The sequence below is a fragment of the Ovis canadensis genome, chromosome 2, assembly GCF_042477335.2.
Source record: "Ovis canadensis isolate MfBH-ARS-UI-01 breed Bighorn chromosome 2, ARS-UI_OviCan_v2, whole genome shotgun sequence".
Classification (NCBI taxonomy): Eukaryota; Metazoa; Chordata; class Mammalia; order Artiodactyla; family Bovidae; genus Ovis; species Ovis canadensis.
The window spans coordinates 148,510,736-148,532,414 of record NC_091246.1 but is presented as its reverse complement, the minus strand read 5'-3'; the positions used below and the strand labels follow the sequence as shown (position 1 = coordinate 148,532,414).

The window sequence follows — 21,679 nt, the reverse complement described above, 5'->3', positions numbered from 1 at the left end:
ATGGTGAGGGACAGGGAGGCCTGGCACGCTGCAGTCCACGAGATTGCAGAGTCTGACACGACTGGGCGACTGAGAAACCACACCTACAGACGAGCTTGACTGTTCTTCCACTAGTGTCCCATTTTCCTATCAAGGTTCATTTACACAGAATCTGGGCAGGGGCTCCATGGGCCTTGTAGAAACTACCTTATAACATCTCTATCATTCTCAAAGGACGAAGAGCAAGAACAAGCATAATTTCAGGTTGTTGGTTGTTTCTTTTTCCTTTGTTTGGTTAAGTATTGTTCACAGGGAGAAAAAAGAAAAGGGTGTTAAGTAAGAATTTCATGACTATAAGCTTCACATGAGTTAGAACCATTTTTTCTCTTCAGTAGATAACTGAAGTGAAGTCACTCAGTTGTGTCCGACTCTTTGTGACCCCCTGGACCGTAGCCCACCAGGCTTCTCCATCTATGGAATTTTCTAGGCAAGAGTACAGGAGTGGGTTGCCATTTCCTTCTCCAGGGGATCTTCCCGACCAGGGGATTAAACCCGGGCCTCCCGCATTGGGAGCAGATGCTTTACTGTCTGAGTCACCAGGAAAACAACGCAAAGCACAAAGTACATGATAAAGTATGAAATATTTGTTGAAAAATCAATTAATTATGGATGAATGAAAGATTTCTATGTCAGGATTTGGAGAGGAAAAATTATAATACAACTGTATTTTTAAGAGCTTACAATCTAACATTTCTTATATTTTAGACATGTAAACACACTCCCTATCGCACATTTATACATATGCAGTGAGTGTTAAAAGACTGAAAATTAAGTTGAAAATGCTGTGATGTAAAGAAAGAACTGTATAACACTGTAAAATGCAACTACTTTTTGGAACTTGTGATCCCTTCCTTCATGGAAGTTCTAGCTTAATAAGGAAGATAGACAAGTACATGAGCAATTAAACACAGTGTCAGTATGTACTTAGGACAGGCGTATATCCAGGGTAAATAAAAGCAGTGAGAAATGCACTGATACAATGGATTTTACCCTGTGATTTTTTTTGTTCCCATCTTTTAGGAGATCCACTTGATCTCTGTGACTTAGGAGTGAAAAGTAAATATTGAGCCTCTTTTTTTCAATAAGAACAAATATATCTTATAAGCCATTTTTTTTTCCTGAGAAGAATTAAGAAAGTGAAAGTGAAAGTTGTTCAGTTGTGTCTGACTCTTTGCGACCTCACGGACTACACAGTCCATGGAATTGTCCAGGCCAGAATATTGGAATGGGTAGCCTTTCCCATCTCCAGGGGATCTTCCCAACCCAGAGATCAAACCCAGGTCTCCTGCATTGCAGGCAGATTCCTTACCTGCTGAGCCACAAGGGAAGCCCTACAAGATGTATAAGATACTTCAATTAATGTAATCACTCCAATTACTGGAAATTTAGGAGTGAAAGTGTTTCCTCTTAGTTAATGTATGATAGTTTCAAAGATCAGTGGTTTTCAAAATTTGCTGCACAATTTAATCAAATGAGGATTTTTTAAAAAATCCTGATGACTAAGCTATAGCCACATAACAATAAAATCGGAATCTCTGGGAATGAATCCAAGACATTAGTTTATTTTTATTAGTTCTCCAAGTAACTCCAACATGCAGTCAAATTTGACAACCAGTGCTACATTTAAGTGCTTCTTAAAATTTAATGTGTACACAAATCACTTAGGGATATTGTTAAAATGTAGATTCCACTTTCACAGGTCTGGAATGGGGTCTGAGAGTCTACATTAATAACTGTCTCCCACATAAAAATAAAGCTACTTTGAGTAGCAGGTTATAACCAATGAAAATATGATGAACATCATGTATGCAATTTTCCAGCAGCCACATTAAAAGTATAAACAAAAACAGGTGAAATTAGCTTAACTAATACATTTTATTCAACTAAATGTATAAAAATATAATTAAAATGTTTTCACTTCAGTCATGTCCAACTCCTGATGGCGCCATGGACCATAGTTCACCAGACTCCTCTGTCCATGGGATTTTCCAGGCAAGAATATTGGAGTGGGGTGCCATTTCCTTCTCCAGGGCATCTTCCAACCCAGGGATTGAACCTGCATCTCTTGTGTCTCCCACACTGGCAAGTGGATTCTTTACCACTAGTGCCACCTAGGAAGCACTTTCAATCTAAGAATTATTAATGAAATCATTTACATTATTTTTGGGGGGAGGGCAGGAGGTGAGGGGGACAACAGAGGATGAGATGGTTGGATGACATCACCAACACAATGGACATGGGTTTGGGTTGACTCCGGGAATTGGTGATGGACAGGGAGGCCTGGCGTGGTGCAGTTCATGGGGTCGCAAAACACGACTGAGCAACTGAACTGAACTGAACTGAAGACTTCAAATTCAGTGGGTATTTTACACTTATAACATATCTCAAAGTGGACTGCTCATATTTTCCCTGATTAATGGCCACATGTGGCTAAAGGCCTCCACATCAGACAGCACGGATGTAGACCACGGGCTTCCATAAGTCTACATGATGAAAATGCCAGACTACAATACATAAGGTTTCCAAGGAAAGTTTTAAAGCATGGATTACTTACCAATAATTTTCCAATTAAAATCACCATCATGTAAAAAGGAATACAACTGAATTGGCCTGCTACCTTAAAGCAATCCCATAAAGTCTCTATCCACTCTCCACAGAGAATCCGGAAGACATTCAGGAAGGAATGGAAGAAATCACACATGTGCCAGTGCGGAAGCTGACAGTCTTCATTTATGTTGCAGACATACTGTTTGTAATTTGAACCATACAGGTTGAGGCCAACCACAGCAGAAAAGAACATAAACGTGAACAACAGCAGGACCAAGTCTTTCAGGGCCACAACTGAGTTACACAGAGTCAGCATCAGAATCTTAAATGTTGGCCAGTATCTTCCCAATCTAAAAATTCGTAACTGATAGAGCAATGTAAAAACAACAAAAATAAGGAAGAAAAAGACAAAAACTCTAGTCACTATTAATTACAATGTACATTTAAAATTTTTATTAGGATTATACACATAAACGTGTGTAGTCTCTAATGTAATATTCACTTTTGAGCATTATTAATACTAAGCACTGAAAATTCAGTGTATATACAATTTTTAATACACTTAATATTCTATAGTTTTTTACACTAAATTGAAGTATATTTTCTATTGATCTGTCAATTCCCATTTTTTTCAATATAATACTATTATAATTACTCTCATTTTGTTTTAATATCTGGTAAAGCAAGTATCCATTCTTTATTTTCTTTTTCCAAAATATATTGAATATTCTCCCACATTTCAACATATAGATGATGTTGGAAAAGTCTCCAGGGTCCGCTGAAGTCCACTGATAGCTCTGCTGTATGCATGAGCGCTAAGTCACTTCAGCTGGGTCTGACTCTTTGTGACCCCATGGACTCCTCCTGTCCATGGGATTTTCCAGGCAAGAATACTATTGTGTATTTACCTTTAAAATCAACATGAGAGACCAAATGAAACATTCTACGTTTAGTCTAAATATTTCACTTAATCACTAGATTAAAAAATTTTTATTCACATGGCACAAAATCACTTGAATATTTGAGTCATTTAAAATCCACATGTTGTTTTTGTATGTGCTACACCTTCCCCAACTTTTTCTGGTATGTAGTTGGCTTTTGGGACTCAAGGGTTAGGACTTAACACTTATCTATGTAAAACTTAATCATCTTAGGTTCAGTCTGTTACTAGTCTTTCAGATATTTTGATACAATCTTTTATTATATTGCCCGTATTTCCCAGTCTTGCTTCATTTATAAATTCAATAAATACAACTTTTATATTTTCCCCTTACTCATTAGATAAGCCTATGGATAAAGACAGGGTTCTGAAGAATTATTTGGATAAGATTGCTACTGCTGCTGCTAAGTCACTTCAGTCGTGTCCGACTCTTAGCGACCCCATGGACTGCAGCCTACCAGGCTCCTTTGTCCATGGGATTTTCCAGGCAAGAGTACTGGAGTGGGTTGTCATTGCCTTCTCCAATAATCTTCATAGCAGCATTCTATTAGCCTGACAGTCCCTCTTTTACAAAATTTTCCAATCTACATTTAGATATACTCACCTGATTCTAATTCTTTAGTTACACATTGGCATTCAGCTTTTGGGACTCTGTATTACCCTGCTTCTTAAAACTGACCCAGTAATCCTGACCCTGCTTTATAGAACTATATCTCAAATTCACTGTATATATGGCTTATTTCTTTTAATGCCTGGGCCAAACAGCATTAGAGACTACTTACTCTTTTCTGGGTTACTTTCTAAGCTTGTTATATATGAATTATTTCATTTAATAGTTCCAACATACCAACAGGATAGGTATTACTGTTCTTCCCACTTTATGTCTGAGAAAACTGAAATGAATTTTTATAAAATAAAATTTAGGTCCCGTATTCTACTTACCACCCTGAATGATCGTAAAATAGCCAGTCCATGAAAATTTGTTAGATAAAGTTCTGCTAAACCATGGAACACAATTAGGCTATCATAAATGTTCCAGCCTACTTGGAAATATCCATATGGATGCATGGCAATTATTTTAAAAATCATTTCTGTTGTGAAAATTCCTATAAACACCTAAATAAAACAAAACAGAGGGATAAGAATATGATTCCAATAGCTCTATCAGAACCCTCATACACAGAATAAATTTTCACTGTCACTTTCTTCATATTTTCTCTGTCAAAATATGATTAGTTTTGGAGTCTGCATCACAGGGATGGATTCATACATTTTGTTTGACAATCTAATGTCAAACATTGTATATGAAATCTTCAATTACCTTAATAAAAGCCACCTTGGAAGAAAACAAAAGAATATTTGAGAGTGAAAATCTTTTCATTTTGAATAGTTCCTTTGGGGATAAAGAGTACATATTAAGACATTTAATTTAAAAAAATATAAAATAAAAATTTTAAAATATACATGATCTAACAAAAGGTAAACCTATGAAAACTGTCATTTGAAAACTATACTGGCAGAAATAACTAAATTATTGTTTTGGTAGCAAATAAATATATAGTTCAAAGTTGGTAACAACTGACAGTATTAATATCAAGCAACTGTGCTATGCTGTGTTTAGTCACTCACTGTGTCTGACTCTTTGCAACCCCATGGACTGTAAGCCGCCAGGCTCCTCTGTCCATAGGGATTCTCCAGGCAAGAATACTGCAGTGGGTTGCTCTGTCCTTTTCCAGGGGATTTAAACCCAGGTCTGCAGCATTGCAGGCGGTTTCTTTACCATCTGAGCCACCAGAAAAGCTTACTATTCCTGTTGTTTAGTTACAAGCAACTAAACAACAGCAATAAAAGCAAACAAAATTGAACAATATAGATTGAACAAAATTGATTGAATATGACTTGCTTTTTTAACTCATGGAAATCTATTTATTTTGCCTTTTTTTACATGGAAAAAAAAATGGGTGAATTTCAAAAATACCTTGCCATAAAGATAAGCTCCAGTCTAAGGTAGGTTCAGTTGTAACAGGATTCAAAATTCAAGTGCCAGTGAAGAACTTGTTATTCCCTGTTATTCACTCTGTTATTTCACCTCTGCCCTTGTGATCTAGGGGCTACCATATTAAGACAGGGGATATTTGAGATGGGAGAGGAAATAAATAATTTCTATTTAACTTGACTGCATTGCAGCTAGCTAGATATCTTAAATTTAAACAGACTCTAGCTAGAAATCTATTCAAAGATAAGAACATTTACAAAGGAGGGCTTGGAGAGGTAAGAAAGCATGAAAACAATAGTTCATTTAATACTCATACAATATATTTGCAGCATTTTGGAGTTATAAAGTAAAATACTGAGGATAATGGTGACTAAAGAACAGTTGAAATTGTAGGAGAAAATAGCTTACAATGAGAGCCTTACCATGTTTCCAATGCTGAGAATATTGCTGGTTTCCAGACTCATTGGATAGTGTTCCAAGGCCAAAAAATTTATGTTTAGAATTATGCATATGGTAAGGAAAAGATCGGTAAATGGGTCCATTATAATCCTGTAAACAAACTCTTTCAATTTTAACCAACAGGGAGAACAATCCCAGATCAAGAAAGTTTTAGCAAATCTATACCAACAAAATGGGCATCTCTGCCTGGATTTTTTAAGCTCTGAAACTGAAAGAACAGAAAATTATACATGAGTTAATTGTTTATTTAAGCATTAAGCATCTAATTAGTAGAAAAATTTTACTTTTGCATGCAAAGGGAGGTTATAACCTAGACTTTTGATTTTGAAATAGCAAACAGAAATATTTTGAATTAATGAAAATCAGAGCAAAGTAAATTTCCTCTATTTTGCTCATGCTTGTTGAGTTAGACAAATGAAAATGAAAAAATTATGTACCAGAATTAAAATACAGGAGTACTTCTCAAGAAAAACTAATATGGAATATAACTGAGAATACTATGTTTATAATTTTAGACTTATATGCTTTACAAAATAATGTCTTTAAATATTGTCTATAATAATGATTACTGGTTATATATATATATTAAATGTAGAGACAAGTATAAAAAGAGCCTTAATATGCTAATGTTATATACTCCAACCTGTATTTTTAGTTAAAATGCTCATGTCATTTTCAGTGTTAAAGAAAATTCCTTGGCAGTTTTTGGTGGCCTTTTCCAGTGTTTAAAACATTATGCTTATGAAATTTTAAAGTACAGTTAACCTTAATAGTCTCATGTTCTTCCTTAAATTTTAGTTATTATCAACTAAAATTCTGAAGAAACTGGAGGATTTCTTAAAAGTGAGTTATACGAATGATACCTTTCATCAAGTCTAAATATTTTTTACTTTACCTTCTTTATGGCTGACAGTAGCATCATCCAGCGCATCCAAAGAAGTAATCATAGAAGGTGATGATCTTTTCTTCATTTCTAATTGTATGGTCTTGGTCTAAAAAGAAATTTGATGAGTCTAATTCTGGCTTCTCCCCTTTGCAGATTCAAGACTATAGTTATAAGAATTAAGCTATAAACGAAAGTTTGACTAAGCCATATTGACTAGGGTTGGTAAATCTCGTGCCAGCCACCGCGGTCATACGATTAACCCGAGCTAACAGGAACACGGCGTAAAACGTGTTAAAGCACCACATTAAATAGAGTTAAATTCGAATTAAACTGTAAAAAGCCATAATTGCAACAAAAATAAATGACGAAAGTAACCCTATAACAGCTGACACACTATAGTTAAGACCCAAACTGGGATTAGATACCCAGTTTACAACCTTAAAAATGCCGATTCTTACTTCCAAAAACCTTTCTGGGTTCCATAATTTGCCACTTTTTACACTATAGGTACTTTTTTTTTTTTTTTTTTTTTTGGCTGTGTGGCATGAGAGATCTTAGTACCCCAACCAGGGATCAAAGCATTGCACTTGCAGTGGAAGCAAGTGTCCTAACCACTAGACTTTCAGGGAAGCCCCACTATACGTACTATTAAACTGACTTAGGGTTATTTGGAAAATACATCTGCATTTCTTGTAAGTCAACTAAATCACGTTATACTATGAGGTCAACTATAAAAGGAGTAAACTAGAGAATGTTAGTGCTATTACCCATATTTGACAAAGAATTCAATGTCCAGTTTAGAACTATTATGGAACATCCAGTTGGCAGATATGCTACTGAATATTAACATGTTACATTTCTCTAACACCTTATATTTTTATACTTGAAGATATGTTAGCTATGACTTCATAAACTCTTTTGATTAAATCAAATTATTTGTATTGAGATGATAAAATATGTAATATCAGGTAACAGAATGAATTTTAAAGGATGGGTCTGATTAGAACACACATAATAATCCCAAAAGGAAATAATTTCTTTCTGTCCCTCTTGTCTCTTGTATAATGGTTTTAAGACATCCTGTTTGGCTGGTACAGTTACAAAGCTTAAAAGAACCCTTGCATTGGAAAGGCACTCAAAACTCTAAGGTTTTGATGTAGGTGTTACAAGTTCTACACATCCATGATTATCACAAGTATGGCCCCAGCGGTTTCTAGCGATCATGAGTAAATTTTGTTTTTGAATGTAAACTGTAAGTAACTGACAAGGGGTAGATGATATTGCACCATAGAACTCCCAACGATTTTTACATTCGGCACACACGAAGAATAATAATATTTGTATGTTGTTAATTTGGTACATAGGTGAGCTTAATAGGTGAAATACTGTCTCTGACTTTTTGTGACCCCATAGACTGTAGTCCACCAGGCTCCTCTGTCCATGGAATTATCCAGGCAGGAATACTGGAGTGGGAAGCCATTCCCTTCTCCAGGGGATCTTCCTGACCCAGGGATCAAACCCGGGTCTCCCTCATTGCAGGCAGATTTCTTTACCATGTGAGCTACCAATGAATACATTTACATAGGTGAGGTACATTTTGAATAAGGATAACTGGCGTGGGCACTGAGGGCATTAATGATTGAAGTTCACTAATAACCCAGAACAACCTGGCTGGCAGGCTCCGCTGTGGTCTATCTGAAGTCCCAGAAGAGAGATCAAGGAAATCATCAAATTCATCTCACTCGGTTTCAGTCAAGTTCCCCCTAATTTCAAAACTAGAGCTCAAAGAGGTAAAAACCAACTCCACTACATACTGTTCCATCAGAAAAATGACAGGTTCTTTAAGTCTACAGATCTCTGTTGCCTCACTTTTTTCTTAATTGAAAAAATAAGCAAAAGCTCAGGATGCAAAACTAATTTATTTATTTAAACCATGCTTATTCCAGAAAGTATTTTCTTAGCTGCTTTACAAGGCTACATAAAATATGTGATAATTTATATAATTCCAAATTTCTATGAATTAAAATCCAACAGAACTATAATTTTTCTGTTATTAAAGTCCAAGAGGAATTTGCCAGGTGTTTCTTCATAAAGATACTTCATCATATCCTTAATGATATCCTCTACTATAATCTTAATACTGAGGAATTATTTCTCACAGAGCTACTTCTGATAGTGACAATGTTTGATGAATTTACACCAAAGAACAATTCAGTAAAGATAATCATCCATGGTTGGAGGGGCAGTGGAGTGGGGAGGGTAATAATATTATTGTTGATACAGTCAAGGCTCAATTCATTACTGATTTAGCTTGAACTGCCGTCTATGGGGTCGCACAGAGTCGGACACGACTGAAGTGACTTAGCGGCAGCAGCAGCAGTGAATACATCTGGGCTTCCCAGGTGGTGTGTGGTAAAGAACTCACCTGCCAATGCAGGAGACTTAAGAGATGTGGGTTCGATCCCTAGGTCAGAAAGATTCCCTGGAGGAGAGCAAGGCAACCCACTCCAGTATTCTTGCCTGGCTAATCCCATGGACAGAGGAGCCTGGTGGGCTACAGTCCATATGGTCAAAAGAGCTGGAAACAACTGAAACGACTTAGCATGCACACATGCAAGGATGTATTTTAGGATATATAATGAACAAACTACATTATCAGTCTAGTAATATATTTACCTCAATTGAGCCTTTCAAAAATATTGAATAAGTGCCCGTAAGTTGGGTAACTACTAAAGATATTGCTATTTTATAATGCAAATTGAGAGGACTATGATGGAGAAGGAAATGGCAACCCACTCCAGTATTCTTGCCTGGAGAATTCCATGGATGGAGGAGCTTGGTGGGCTACAGTCCACGGGTCGCAAAGAGTCGGACATGACTTCACTTTCACTTTCATGATGGGAAAAAAATCTCCTTGTTGAAAATATAAGAACTAATAAGGGCATATGCCTGAATTTTAGACAATCCAATGTTAAAATTAGACTGGAAGAAGGGGCTAAGATTCTTCTCAGCACTGGTTTCAATTTTCTCTGGAAGGGAACTGTTAATAAGGAAAAACTCAGTCATACTTCTGGTGTTAAGCAATGAACACCTGGAATGTTCATCTTGGACTCAGGCTCTCTCTCCTTACCGAAACCACACTGGCCTATTTCATTCTCTAACTCATCCTGTTCCTGCCCACCAGAGAGCAAGGACTCATTCTTCAGACCTCAGATCAAGTGCCAGGTCCTCATAAAAACCTTTTATGACTCAGAGAAATCCTTTATTAAAGGCCCTCAAACACTATGTTTCTCACTTTTATGGCACCTTCCATATTTTCATTTAATTTTCTTAGGGAATAATTATACTCACCAGCTACCCAATAGGTTGCTTCAACTATTAATGACATTATACTTACAATTTTTCATGTATTAACCACCCTACTTTTTTCCTGAAGTATTGTAAAACAAATTCCACACATCATAAAATTCCAGGGTAAGCTCTTTAAAAAAATAATCACAACACCATTACCAAAATCAAGGAAAATTAGTAATTCCTTAATATTATCCAATACCTAGATCATGCTCAGTTTTCTTTCATTACTCAGAAACATTCTATTATAGTTAATTTATTCCAATCAAAATACAAAAAAGTAAAACTTTTTTTTTGGTTTGTAGTTCTGTTGGTTAAGGTATATTATTTATCCTACATGATTTGTTAAAAATACTGAATCACTCATAGAATTTTCCACATTCTTAATTTGGCAGATTATGTCTTTTTAGTGTAATTTAATGCATTCTTCTCTCTTATAGTCTCTAGAAAGAGATGGTTAGATTTAGAAGCTTATTAGGTAGTACAGATTTTGGCAAGAATATATTGGGGTGTTCTATGTTTCCTATTTAAAAACATCAGGAGAGACAATGCTTGGTGGTCCCAGTTACAGATTTGCTATAATAATTTTATAGTTTATCTCCCCATTAGACCACTAGCTTCATGAAGATAGTCTATTTGTATTCACTAATTTTTAAATCTCCAATGTTTAATACAATGCCTAATACAGAAAATTGTCAATGATGTTTTATTTAATTATATAGGTGAATTCTAAGATTGTCATTTTATATGGCACACTTTTTAATACCTACATTCCTACTGTTGTGTATATCAGATTTTTTCTGAAGTTTTGCCAATAACTGAGAATTCATCGACAAATTTCACCTAGAAACTGTGTAATTGATGGAATAATAAGGTTTCAGCGTTGATTCTCTAGAACAATGATGAAAAATGTGTTCTCTTTCTCACTGTCAAGAAATCACATACCTATAAATATAGATGAAATTTTGCAACTGGAACTCCTCGATAAGAATTACATTAAGAATTTGTGAAGACACTATTTATGTGTCTGGCACATGATGTTGTTCAGTCGCTAAGTCATATCTGACTCTTTGCGACCACAGGGACCGTACCATGCCAGGCTTCCTTGTCCTTCGCTATCTCCCCGAGTTTGCTCAAAGTCATGTCCACGACTTTGATTGGCGATGCTAACTAACCATCTCATTCTCTGCCGCTCTCTTCTCCTGGCACATAGCTGACAATAAATATTATATACTATTATATTATTGTCATTATTATTATTTTAGTTATCCCTGAAAAGGGGACACAGTCCAAGATTTGAGAATTTCATATTGATGAGTATTCTCCATACAGACTGCTGTGCCTTCTTGCAGTGGTCTTCCTGTGTTTCCTATAATTAATCAATACCATTTTTTAAAACTGAAAAAATGTATACTCTAAGCAGTGCTAAGTGCTTTACAAGCATTTATTTAATTTGAATCTCACAACTTATGACAGATATTATAATATACACCTTACAGATGAAGAACCTGAGGCTTAGAATGGTTAACTTCAGATGTGTAGAGGATACCACCCTAATGACAGAAAGTGAAGAGGAATTAGAGAGCCTCTTGATGAAGGTGAAAGAGGAGAGTTAAAAAGCTGGCTGAAAACTCAAAATTCAAAAAGCAAAGATCACGGCATCCGGTCCCCTCACTTCATGGCAAATAGATGGAGGAAAAATGGAAACGGTGACAGGCTTTATTTTCTTGGGCGACAAAACCACTGTGGCTGCAGCCATGAAATTAAAATACACTTGCTTCTTAGAAGAAAAGCTTTGACAAATCTAGACAGCATATAAAAAGCAGAGACATTACTTTGCTGATAATGGTCCATATATTCAAAGTAATAGTTTTTCCAGTAGTCATATACGGATGTGAGAGTTGAACCATAAAGAAGGCTGAGCGCCAAAGAATTGATTCTTTCAAACTGTGGTGCTGGAGAAGACTCTTGAGAGTCTCTTGGACTACAATGAGATCAAATCAGTCAATCCAAAAGGAAATCCACCCTGATTATTCATTAGAAGGACTGATGGTAAAGCTGAAGTCTCAATACTTTGGCCACCTGATGTGGAGATCCAACTCAGTGGAAAAGACCCTGATGTTGGGAAAGACTGAAGGCAGGATTAGAAGGGGGTGACAGAGCATGAGATGGTTGGATGGCATCACCGGCTCAATGGACATGAGTTTGAGCAAACTCTGAGAGATAGTGAAGGATGGGGAAGCGTGGTGTGCTGCAGTCCATGGGGTTGCAAAGAGTTGGACCTGACTGAGTGACTGAGTAACAACAACAACAAAGAAAGGTTAACATACTTGGCAAATATCATAAATCTAGTAAGCAGCTAAAATGGACTGAAATCTATATTAATCTGACTGCAAAACTGTGATTTTAGCCAATATAATTTACTGTTTTTTTGTAATGTGAGAATATGAAACACATATGCAATTTCCCTGTAATTTCAACATAGGAATTAGAATTTGCTGAGTGTTATATCAGTCACCTAAAGAGTCCTCAGTATGTTCCATTTAAAGTTTTTCATTCGCCAGCATTTTCTTATGTGTAAAAAAGAAAAAGAAAATATATCTCGTAAAACTGACTTTTACTCTCATTTTCCCAGAAAACTTTTGTATGACAAAATGTTCTAGTACTCTTCCAGGAAAAGAAATCTTTCATAATTGAAAGACTTTATTTAAATCCAGAAAGGGTTTATGTGGTCCAGAATAGCCAAATGAATGGAGATATTGGGAAATTACGAAATACTCTTTCACAGGCAGAGTTAATAGGGCATCTCATCTGAAATAAGAGAAGAATTGTGCTCTTGGATATATCTGTGTGTCAGTTCAGTTCAGTTCAGTCTCTCAGTCGTGTCCAACTCTTTGTGACCCCATGAATCGCAGCACGCCAGGTCTCCCTGTCCATCACCAACTCCCGGAGTTCACTCAGACTCACGTCCATCGAGTCCATGATGCCATCCAGCCATCTCATCCTCTGTCGTCCCCTTCTCCTCCTGCCCCCAATCCCTCCCAGCATCAGAGTCTTTTCCAATGAGTCAACTCTTCGCATGAGGTGGCCGAAGTACTAGAGTTTCAGCTTTAACATCATTCCTTCCAAAGAAATCCCAGGGCTGATCTCCTTCAGAATGGACTGGTTGGATCTCCTTGCAGTCCAAGGGACTCTCAAGAGTCTTTTCCAACACCACAGTTCAAAAGCATCAATTCTTCGGCGCTCAGCCTTCTTCACAGTCCAACTCTCACATCCATATATGACTACTGGAAAAACCATAGCCTTGACTAGACGGACCTTAGTCGGAAAAGTAATGCCTCTGCTTTTGAATATGCTATCTAGGTTGGTCATAACTTTTCTTTCAAGGAGTAAGTGTCTTTTAATTTCATGGCTGCAGTCACCATCTACAGTGATTTTGGAGCTCAAAAAAATAGAGTCTGACACTGTTTCCACTGTTTCCCCATCTATTTCCCATGAAGTGATGGGACTGGATGCCATGATCTTCGTTTTCTGAATGCTGAGCTTTAAGCCAACTTTTTCACTCTCCTCTTTCACTTTCATTAGAGGCTTTTTAGTTCCTCTTCACTTTCTGCCATAAGGGTCGTGTCATCTGCAAACCTGAGGTTATTGATATTTCTCCCGGCAATCTTGATTCCAGCTTGTGTTTCTTCCAGTCCAGCCTATCTCATGATGTACTTTGCATATAATTTAAATAAGCAGGGTGACAATATACACCTGTGTGTAGCTCTTGTCATTTGAAATGCCACTTCAAAACAAATTATACATTCCACATATCATTCGGACTACAATCATTCAATCTGTAGGATCTCAGACTCATTTCTAGAGACCAAAAGCTTTGTAATTTATCTGTGATTTCCTCATGAGTGATATAATGGCTATACTCAATAGCTTCTTTTGATTAATATACATGCTTTCTTCATACCGTCTACAATTGCTTCTTCTTTCAGGGGGATGCACTGACCTCATAGATATATGTATCTATCAATAACTTGTCATTTGGTATGATCCTGCGTTATGTCATTCAGGCCCTGCTTTTTAGTGGAATGACTTTTCTTGAGTTTCTTCACTGATCACAACTTAATGAAAGAGCTAGTTAATAGAGAGTTATCATTTTCCCCTTTTGGTCCAGCAGAGGCCTTTGGGATTAATGAACTTCTTAGCCAGTCATATCACACATGCCAGAGTAAATCATGGCCCTCTTCCACAATTTTTTTTTATCTTTTCTATATGAGAGATAAGCAAGATACAGTTCTTTTCCATCCTTTGCTCCCTCAATCTGTCCTTTTTACATCTACTAGAAAATATAGTTCAAATACTTCTTCCCAGGTAGACAATCTTCATTTGCAAGTGTCAAGAGTGAAAATAGTAACAAACCCAGAGGAATGGAAGAGAAGGCAAGGCATGGCTCCCTTCCCACAAGTGAGGGCCCTGCAACCAGGTCAATGTGTGGGAGCACTGGACTTGCTTGTGACCACTCTGGGCTGAGCACCTTCCAAAGGACAAACTCTGAGGCAGTGGGGCACCTCACAACACCGGGGAAGGGAGCAACACCTCAGAAGAGGCATGAGTGCCACCCCCTCAGGCTGCTCTGGCCCCTGCCCACCACATACCCGGACGGCTCAGGGGAGGGATACTAGGTGGCGGAGGTAGACCTAGGAAGATGTGTGAGACAGCCAGGTCCTGTAGAATATAGGAAAGCTGCTTCTGGTTGCTTTCTGGGGGCCTATTCTCCCATTTTGCACACTTACAGCAGAATTTAGATTTTTTTAAAAAGAAAATTTTCTATAACTTTAATATTACTTCTGCCAATATTTTTAGATTCATAGACCAGATCTTTTGCTATGAAGCTAAACATCTAAAAGTACATTCAAACAGAACAGCAGGGTAATTGAAAATTAGAGTAAAACTGTATTGTTTTACTTATCATGAACTTAATTACTGCACAGATAAAATAACTTCTTATGCCAGGATGGACCATGCATTTCCTCTTGAAAGAGCCAGAAAGTCATTTTTTTTCCTCTTTTTACAACTTCACTACTATACTTTAATCTAGGTTTTAGTACTTTCTAGCTTCTAAATTGTGGAAGGTGCTATCACTTTTGAATTGAACACTGAAAATTTCCAAAGTCAATTCTAATGTGCTGTATGAAGTAAGTTTAAATTAATAAACTATGCCTGCATTGTGAGCAAAAAAAAAGTGTACTGCATTATGAGAAGTTCAAATATATATATATATATATATACACCCATAGTTTATTATATATATATAATATATATATTGTGTATATATATATATATATCTCCATAGTTTATTAGCAGTAGTAATATGCATTTTGGAACAAGAATATTGTATATATTAAATGACCAAAAAATGGTCACTCTTACCACACCACACTCAGAAAAGAATGTTATGTAGTAAAAGTGAGCTCTTTTACTAAAATCACTTATGACCTTATCATGTACCATACATAGATACTGAACATCTATTAGAACACATATGCTCCAAGACTTCAGAAGATACATTCTGACTCTAAAAGAGCATTAAAAAAATCCATACCTCTGCTGTTATTTTTTCTTCTTGAAGTTCTGGTAAAGACTTCTGAAATTCCTGATCAACCGTAGCTTTTTCAGCAGCTGTCTGCTTTTCTTCTTCATAGGATATAGCAAGTAAGCCTAAGAACAAACTTGCCATATAAAAGGCAAACCAAAAACTTATCACCACAAAAAATATCATGTAGACCTTCCCAGAAGCATAAAGGATCTAAGGAGAGGTGGAAAAAAGACAGAGAGGAGATGTTATTTGTCTTACTGTGATCTCTGATTTTAAAATGAAAAAAAAAAAGAAAAAGAAATTTTGTTAGAATTTAGTTACAAGTGGAATGCAATTACAAGACAGTTAAAGTACTGGCTTTACCTGGAGAAATAAGTGAAAAGCTCTTTAACTTTAGACATATATATAAGATACAAAATAATGGTACAAAACCAGGGAAGAATTTAGTAATTTAATTCAGGGTGAGCATTTGATGTTTTTGTCTTCATTAACAGATCAAACATAATGAAAGGAAAGAACTGTCATCTTTCAATAAAGAAAGCTGGATAGTCCACATATGAATGACTGTTTTCTTTGCAATGGAATCTTTAAATATATGAAGTGTAATAAAGTCAAAGAATGAATGTCTGGATATTACTTTCCTTGGATCATTACTTTAGGGAAACATCAAAACAAAGTACAAAATCATGTCTGTTCAACGAGAGGAGGAATAGGAATATTTGATTATCTGTCAGGATACTTGCTTTCATGAAGAACCTCTAAACAAATCACACAAGAAAATCATATAATTCACATATATTAAGTCATTTATGGATGTGCATGCATGCTTCCCTGGTGGCTGAGACAGTAAAGAATCTGCCTGCAATGCAGGAGGTATGGGTTCAATCCCTGGCTTGGGAAGATCCCCTGGAGGAGGGCATGGCAACCCACTCCAGTATTCTTGCCTGGAAAATCCTCATGGACAGAGGAATCTGGCAGGCTACAGTCCGCAGGGTCACAAAGGGTCGGACAAGACTTGAGACACCAAGCACAGCACATGTGTGCTAAGTTGCTTCAGTCGTGTCTGACTCTGTGACCCTATGAACTGTATCCTGCCAGGTTGCTCTGTCCTAGGGATTCTCCAGACAAGAATACTGGAGTGGGTTGCCACGTCCTCCTCCAGGGGATCTTCCCAAGCCAGGGATCAAACCTGCATTATGTCTCCTGCATAGGCAGGCAGGTTCTTTACTACTAGTGCCACCTGGGAAACCCCATTTATGGATAGAAAAATACAAAGTAGTAGATTTCTAAACCGAGCATCAACTGGCTTTTATTTCAAAATAATTACCTAAGATATATCGAAAAATTTAAAAATTTATAAGTAGATATTACAAACCCAAAATATAGTCCACTGATCTATCCTCACTGATTACAAGTAGATGAACAAATATCAGGAAAACATATGGATATGGGAATAGTTTTCACTTTTAAGCATTCATTTGAATCAACAGACAAGTATTACTTACAGAAAATATTGTGTTGATATGAGTTAAGAATGTTTACAAATTAACAGGAAGTTCTAACATTTAATCAGAAATAATTTCTTATTAATCTATAGTATGTTTTCCTTTAACAGTATTTTGAATAAACTCTATTATCCAAGTGAGTAAGCTATTTAAGATTTGGTTAAATATTTTCCCCACTAAATAGCTGTTATCAACAATACATTCTGAAGTCAGTATTAGGTATCATGAGTATTGTAGGATATATACATTAATAAATACTTTATGTTTATTATTTCCTTAATTCTATGTAAAACATTTACATTGTATTTACCATGTAAAAAGGAGATGAAATTAGATAAAGGTCTCACAGCTGTGGGGAAATGCCTGAATCCAAAATTTTTGCTCTTTCCACTAAATGAAGCTGATGGAGAATAAAAGCATACAATCTTATTAGAATGAAAAAGTGTGCAAATTCAAGTTTTATTGTATTTTAGCAGAAAACAGGGGCTTATTATAGCCTGTTTACCATATATTTTTATGAAAATCAAAGGAAACAATGTATGAGAAGATCTTAGCTCATGGCAAGTATGTGATAAACGTGAACTATGGTTGAATATAACTCCACTCCATGAGGACTGACAACCTGTTTTGTTCATTTCTGTACCAATGCTACATCAGAGTACTTGGATTAAATAATGCTTGTTTAATGAACAGGGAATGATATTCTCCAAAACATAAGCTGTACTCTTTGGGAATAACTGTTGAATGTACATAGTCATAGTCGGTTCAGTCGAGCAGTGCTGAGTAAAAACTTCAGTCCAAATCAAAGCAAACCTTATCTATACTAGTCAATAAAATCCTAGAGTGCAATAATGTCTTGAAAGACTCCAGAATCAGGGCACTCCCAGACTGATGTCTCATTTCCCTGGTGTATGATGGGATTTCTTTTAAACCACTGCTAACAAGTAAATTAACTTATACACTTTGAAAGCTGTAAATAAAAAGCAAGACATTCACTATTATATATAAAGTAAACAATTCATAAATATTCACTTAAATTTTTTGTTTATTAAAATTTTATTAAGCATTTTTATATGTTAGATACTGAGAACACAAAAATTAAAATAAAACAAAATACTTTTTAGGTCGTTTATCTCCTAGTGGGCAGAAATGCTGAACAAGCAAATATGAACGCAGAGACTACATCTTAAAGGGCGCTATGGACCATGCATTTGGACACTGAACTTCATCCTATAGACATTGGGAAATCACTGGAGGATAGCATGGTAAGATTATTTCAGAAATAAGAAGTTCCTAGTGTTGTGGAGGAGGCATGATACTTGTCAAAAAGTTTGACAAATAACAATATACTACTCTTTCAAAATTAGAAAAATATAGTTTGCATAAAGAAAGCAATCACTTGTAATATTTTAAGTACTTCTACTAGAAATATAATTTTCCTACAAGCATGTTTGGTTTACTTGATTTTCATTTAATAATATATTATGAATCTTTGTGCTAAAATCTATTATATTATTCTTATCATTATTAATGGCCTATAAACACACACGTGCACATATACAACATAATTTATCAAATCAATCATAAAAAGTACAGTACATGTGTGTTTAAAAAGAGTATTCTTCAACTGCACATACTTTAGGAATTTAAAGTAATTATTTTATCTAATATATTTTGATATTAACTATGCTGCTAAAAACACTGCATATTCCACTTTTCTTTTCTTAAAAGAAAAGCTGAATCTACATTTTTAATGAGTATATATTATATCCTTCTGAGAAACTGTGGCACACAAATCATCAATTATGAAAGGAGGCTCAGAATTTTTATTTAAAGCTTTCTGTTACTATAACTGGAGCATGACTGACTATTAAAAGAGGATGAGAAAAAATAGAAGAATTAAAAAGAAATAGTACATTGTAAGCATGAATAATCTTTAGTTTCAGCATGTGAATTCTTAGTTGCAGTACACGGGGTTCCTTGACCAGGGATCAAATTCACTCCCCCTGAATTGGGAGCTCAGAGTCTTAGCCACTGGACCACCAGGGAAGTCCCAACAATTTCTTAACAGAGGGTAATATCATAGGTTCAGATTTTTTGTCTGAAGAATTAGCACCTAGAAATGCTCTCTAGTTAATATCAAATATATAAGACCACAGAGTAGTACAGTGATCTCTGGTGGATGCATGTGTTTTAACTTTGGGGAAGTTATCTGCCTGCTTTGATCTTAGGGTCTTCATGTAAAAGCATATGCACATATTTATACCCTGACCTTGTAGGACTGTTTCAAAGATTAAATAAGATACCAATGCATAAGAACACTGACGTGGGCTCAGTGTTTACATACAGTTTGACATTGAATAATTCTATTTTCTTCTGGCCTCAATTCTTCTCCACACAAAAATTTAATAAAGTACATTACATTTGATCATTATTTTAGAAAGGAGGGGCATGGCATCATCCTTACGTGCGGTGCAGATTCTGTGTTCTTACCTGATGATAAAGTGCTTCAGGGTAATCCTGAGTCATTAACCGAAATAGAGCTAATAAGGCCCAGCCAAAGCTGTCAAAATTTGTGTAGCCATCATCAGGATTTACACCAGCTTTTACACACACATATCCTTCAGGACACTGACTAATTAAGATAAAGAAAAGAAAAACTGCTTACTCAGGTGACTTTTAGATCAAGGTTAAATCACAAATACAGAATATCTACCCATGAATAATAAAGGGCTCCCTCTTTCACGGGGCGTGGTTTTCTCCCAAACAATTCCCAGTGAAAAAATGTTGCGTATGAGTTAGATTTTCAGCTGATATAAGTGAACAGCATTAATTAAACTAAAAGACAACAGGGCCTCACAAGTGGTTTTTGCCAAGTCTTTGTTAAAGATTTCTTTACGACCCAAAATCAAAGTGAAAGTATAACTGGTGGAAAATGACATTGATAAAAATAAAACTGCAGTAGTTGAGAGTTTAATTTTTAAATGATCTCACCTCAAAACCTTAGATGCCATTATTTAAAGAGTGAGAAAACATTGTTCATCAATAATTTATAAACAGTAATGGCACTTTGGTAGAAAGATCAGATTAAATATTTATTTCATTTCCTTTCATGGAGTCTTCATAATTTTGCCTACTGGGGTTTGGTTCTTGTGGTCCATTATGAAAGTAGTGGCCCAATAAATCATGCTTCCTCCCTCATCACCTCTCTGTAGTTCCCTCCCACATTATTGGAGCTTTGGCCATGTGACTTGCTTTACATATATGCTAATGGCTAACAAATGGGATATAAATAGAGGTTTAAAAAATACCTGTGTGTTGAGGCTTGCTAAATTGCTGACCTATAAGAATCTGAACAGATGAATTTTTGTTCTTGTCTTAAAACACTAACTTTTGGGATACTTTATCATATGGCAAAGTATAATGGCTGCAGGTGAAACACTGACATTCTCTTCTGGCCTGGATATACTATATCATTGTGATTGTGACTATCCATGACTTGGTATCTTGAGCATGCATGTCATGTCAAATCTAGTTTGGAATGTCCACAGAAAGATTTAGCTCGAGTGGGATGGTGCAGATACAATGAGATGGATTCACAGTCTGGACTTGAAAATAGAATGGGAGCCCAGCAGTAAAGGGGTAAAAAGGTTGAATGAGCAATAAAATGTCTAAATCACCTTGTATACACTGTCACATCAGTCATGTCTGACTATTTGTGACCCTATGGACTATAGTCTGCCGGGCTCCTTTCTCCATGGGATTCTCCAGGCAAGAATACTGGAGCAAGTTGCCATTTCCTACTCCAGGGGATCTTCCTGACCCAAGGATTGAACCAAGTTCTAATTGGCAGGCGAGTTCTTTACTACCAGTGCCACCTGAGAAACCCCCTCTGTGTGTGTGTGTGTGTGTGTGTGTGTGTGTGTGTATGTGTGTTAGTCACTCAGTCGTGTCCAACTCTATGCGACCCCATCAAATGTAGCCTACCAGACTTCTCTGTCCATGAGATTCTTTGGGCAAGAATAGTGGAGTGTATTGCCATGCCCTCCTCCAGGGATCGAACCCAGGTCTCCTGAAAGAGTGTCAGGTATACTCTTACTATCTCAGCCACAAGGGAAGCCTCTGGGAAGCCCCCTAAATCACTTTACTACAACTAAACTACATAACTCATTCTCCTACCCCTCTGTGCTTTTTCTCTATCTCAAGCTCAGAACCTCTAAGAACTGAATTTCAGATGGGTGCCAAGTCATTCCAGCTGAGGAAAGCAATACAAGGAATTGAGCCATTGTACTGCTGAGAAGCACTCTATTGCAACTTTATCTCTTCATCTGAAATTATAAGAAAATAAGTTTTTCCAATAGTC

At 36.3% G+C, this 21,679-nt stretch overlaps 1 protein-coding gene across 1 annotated transcript in view; it reads right to left on the bottom strand.

Moving 5' to 3' along the window:
* SCN7A (sodium voltage-gated channel alpha subunit 7) overlaps positions 1-21,679 on the bottom strand; it is an 84,678-nt gene that overhangs the window by 26,640 nt on the left and 36,359 nt on the right. Inside the window, exons 9-14 of the mRNA XM_069574299.1 lie at positions 19,810-19,951; positions 15,818-16,021; positions 6,877-6,973; positions 5,945-6,189; positions 4,469-4,642; positions 2,594-2,950 (exon numbers count right to left, since the gene is read on the bottom strand). Coding sequence (XP_069430400.1) covers positions 2,594-2,950; positions 4,469-4,642; positions 5,945-6,189; positions 6,877-6,973; positions 15,818-16,021; positions 19,810-19,951 — 1,219 coding nt within the window. The remainder of the gene's footprint in view (positions 1-2,593; positions 2,951-4,468; positions 4,643-5,944; positions 6,190-6,876; positions 6,974-15,817; positions 16,022-19,809; positions 19,952-21,679) is intronic.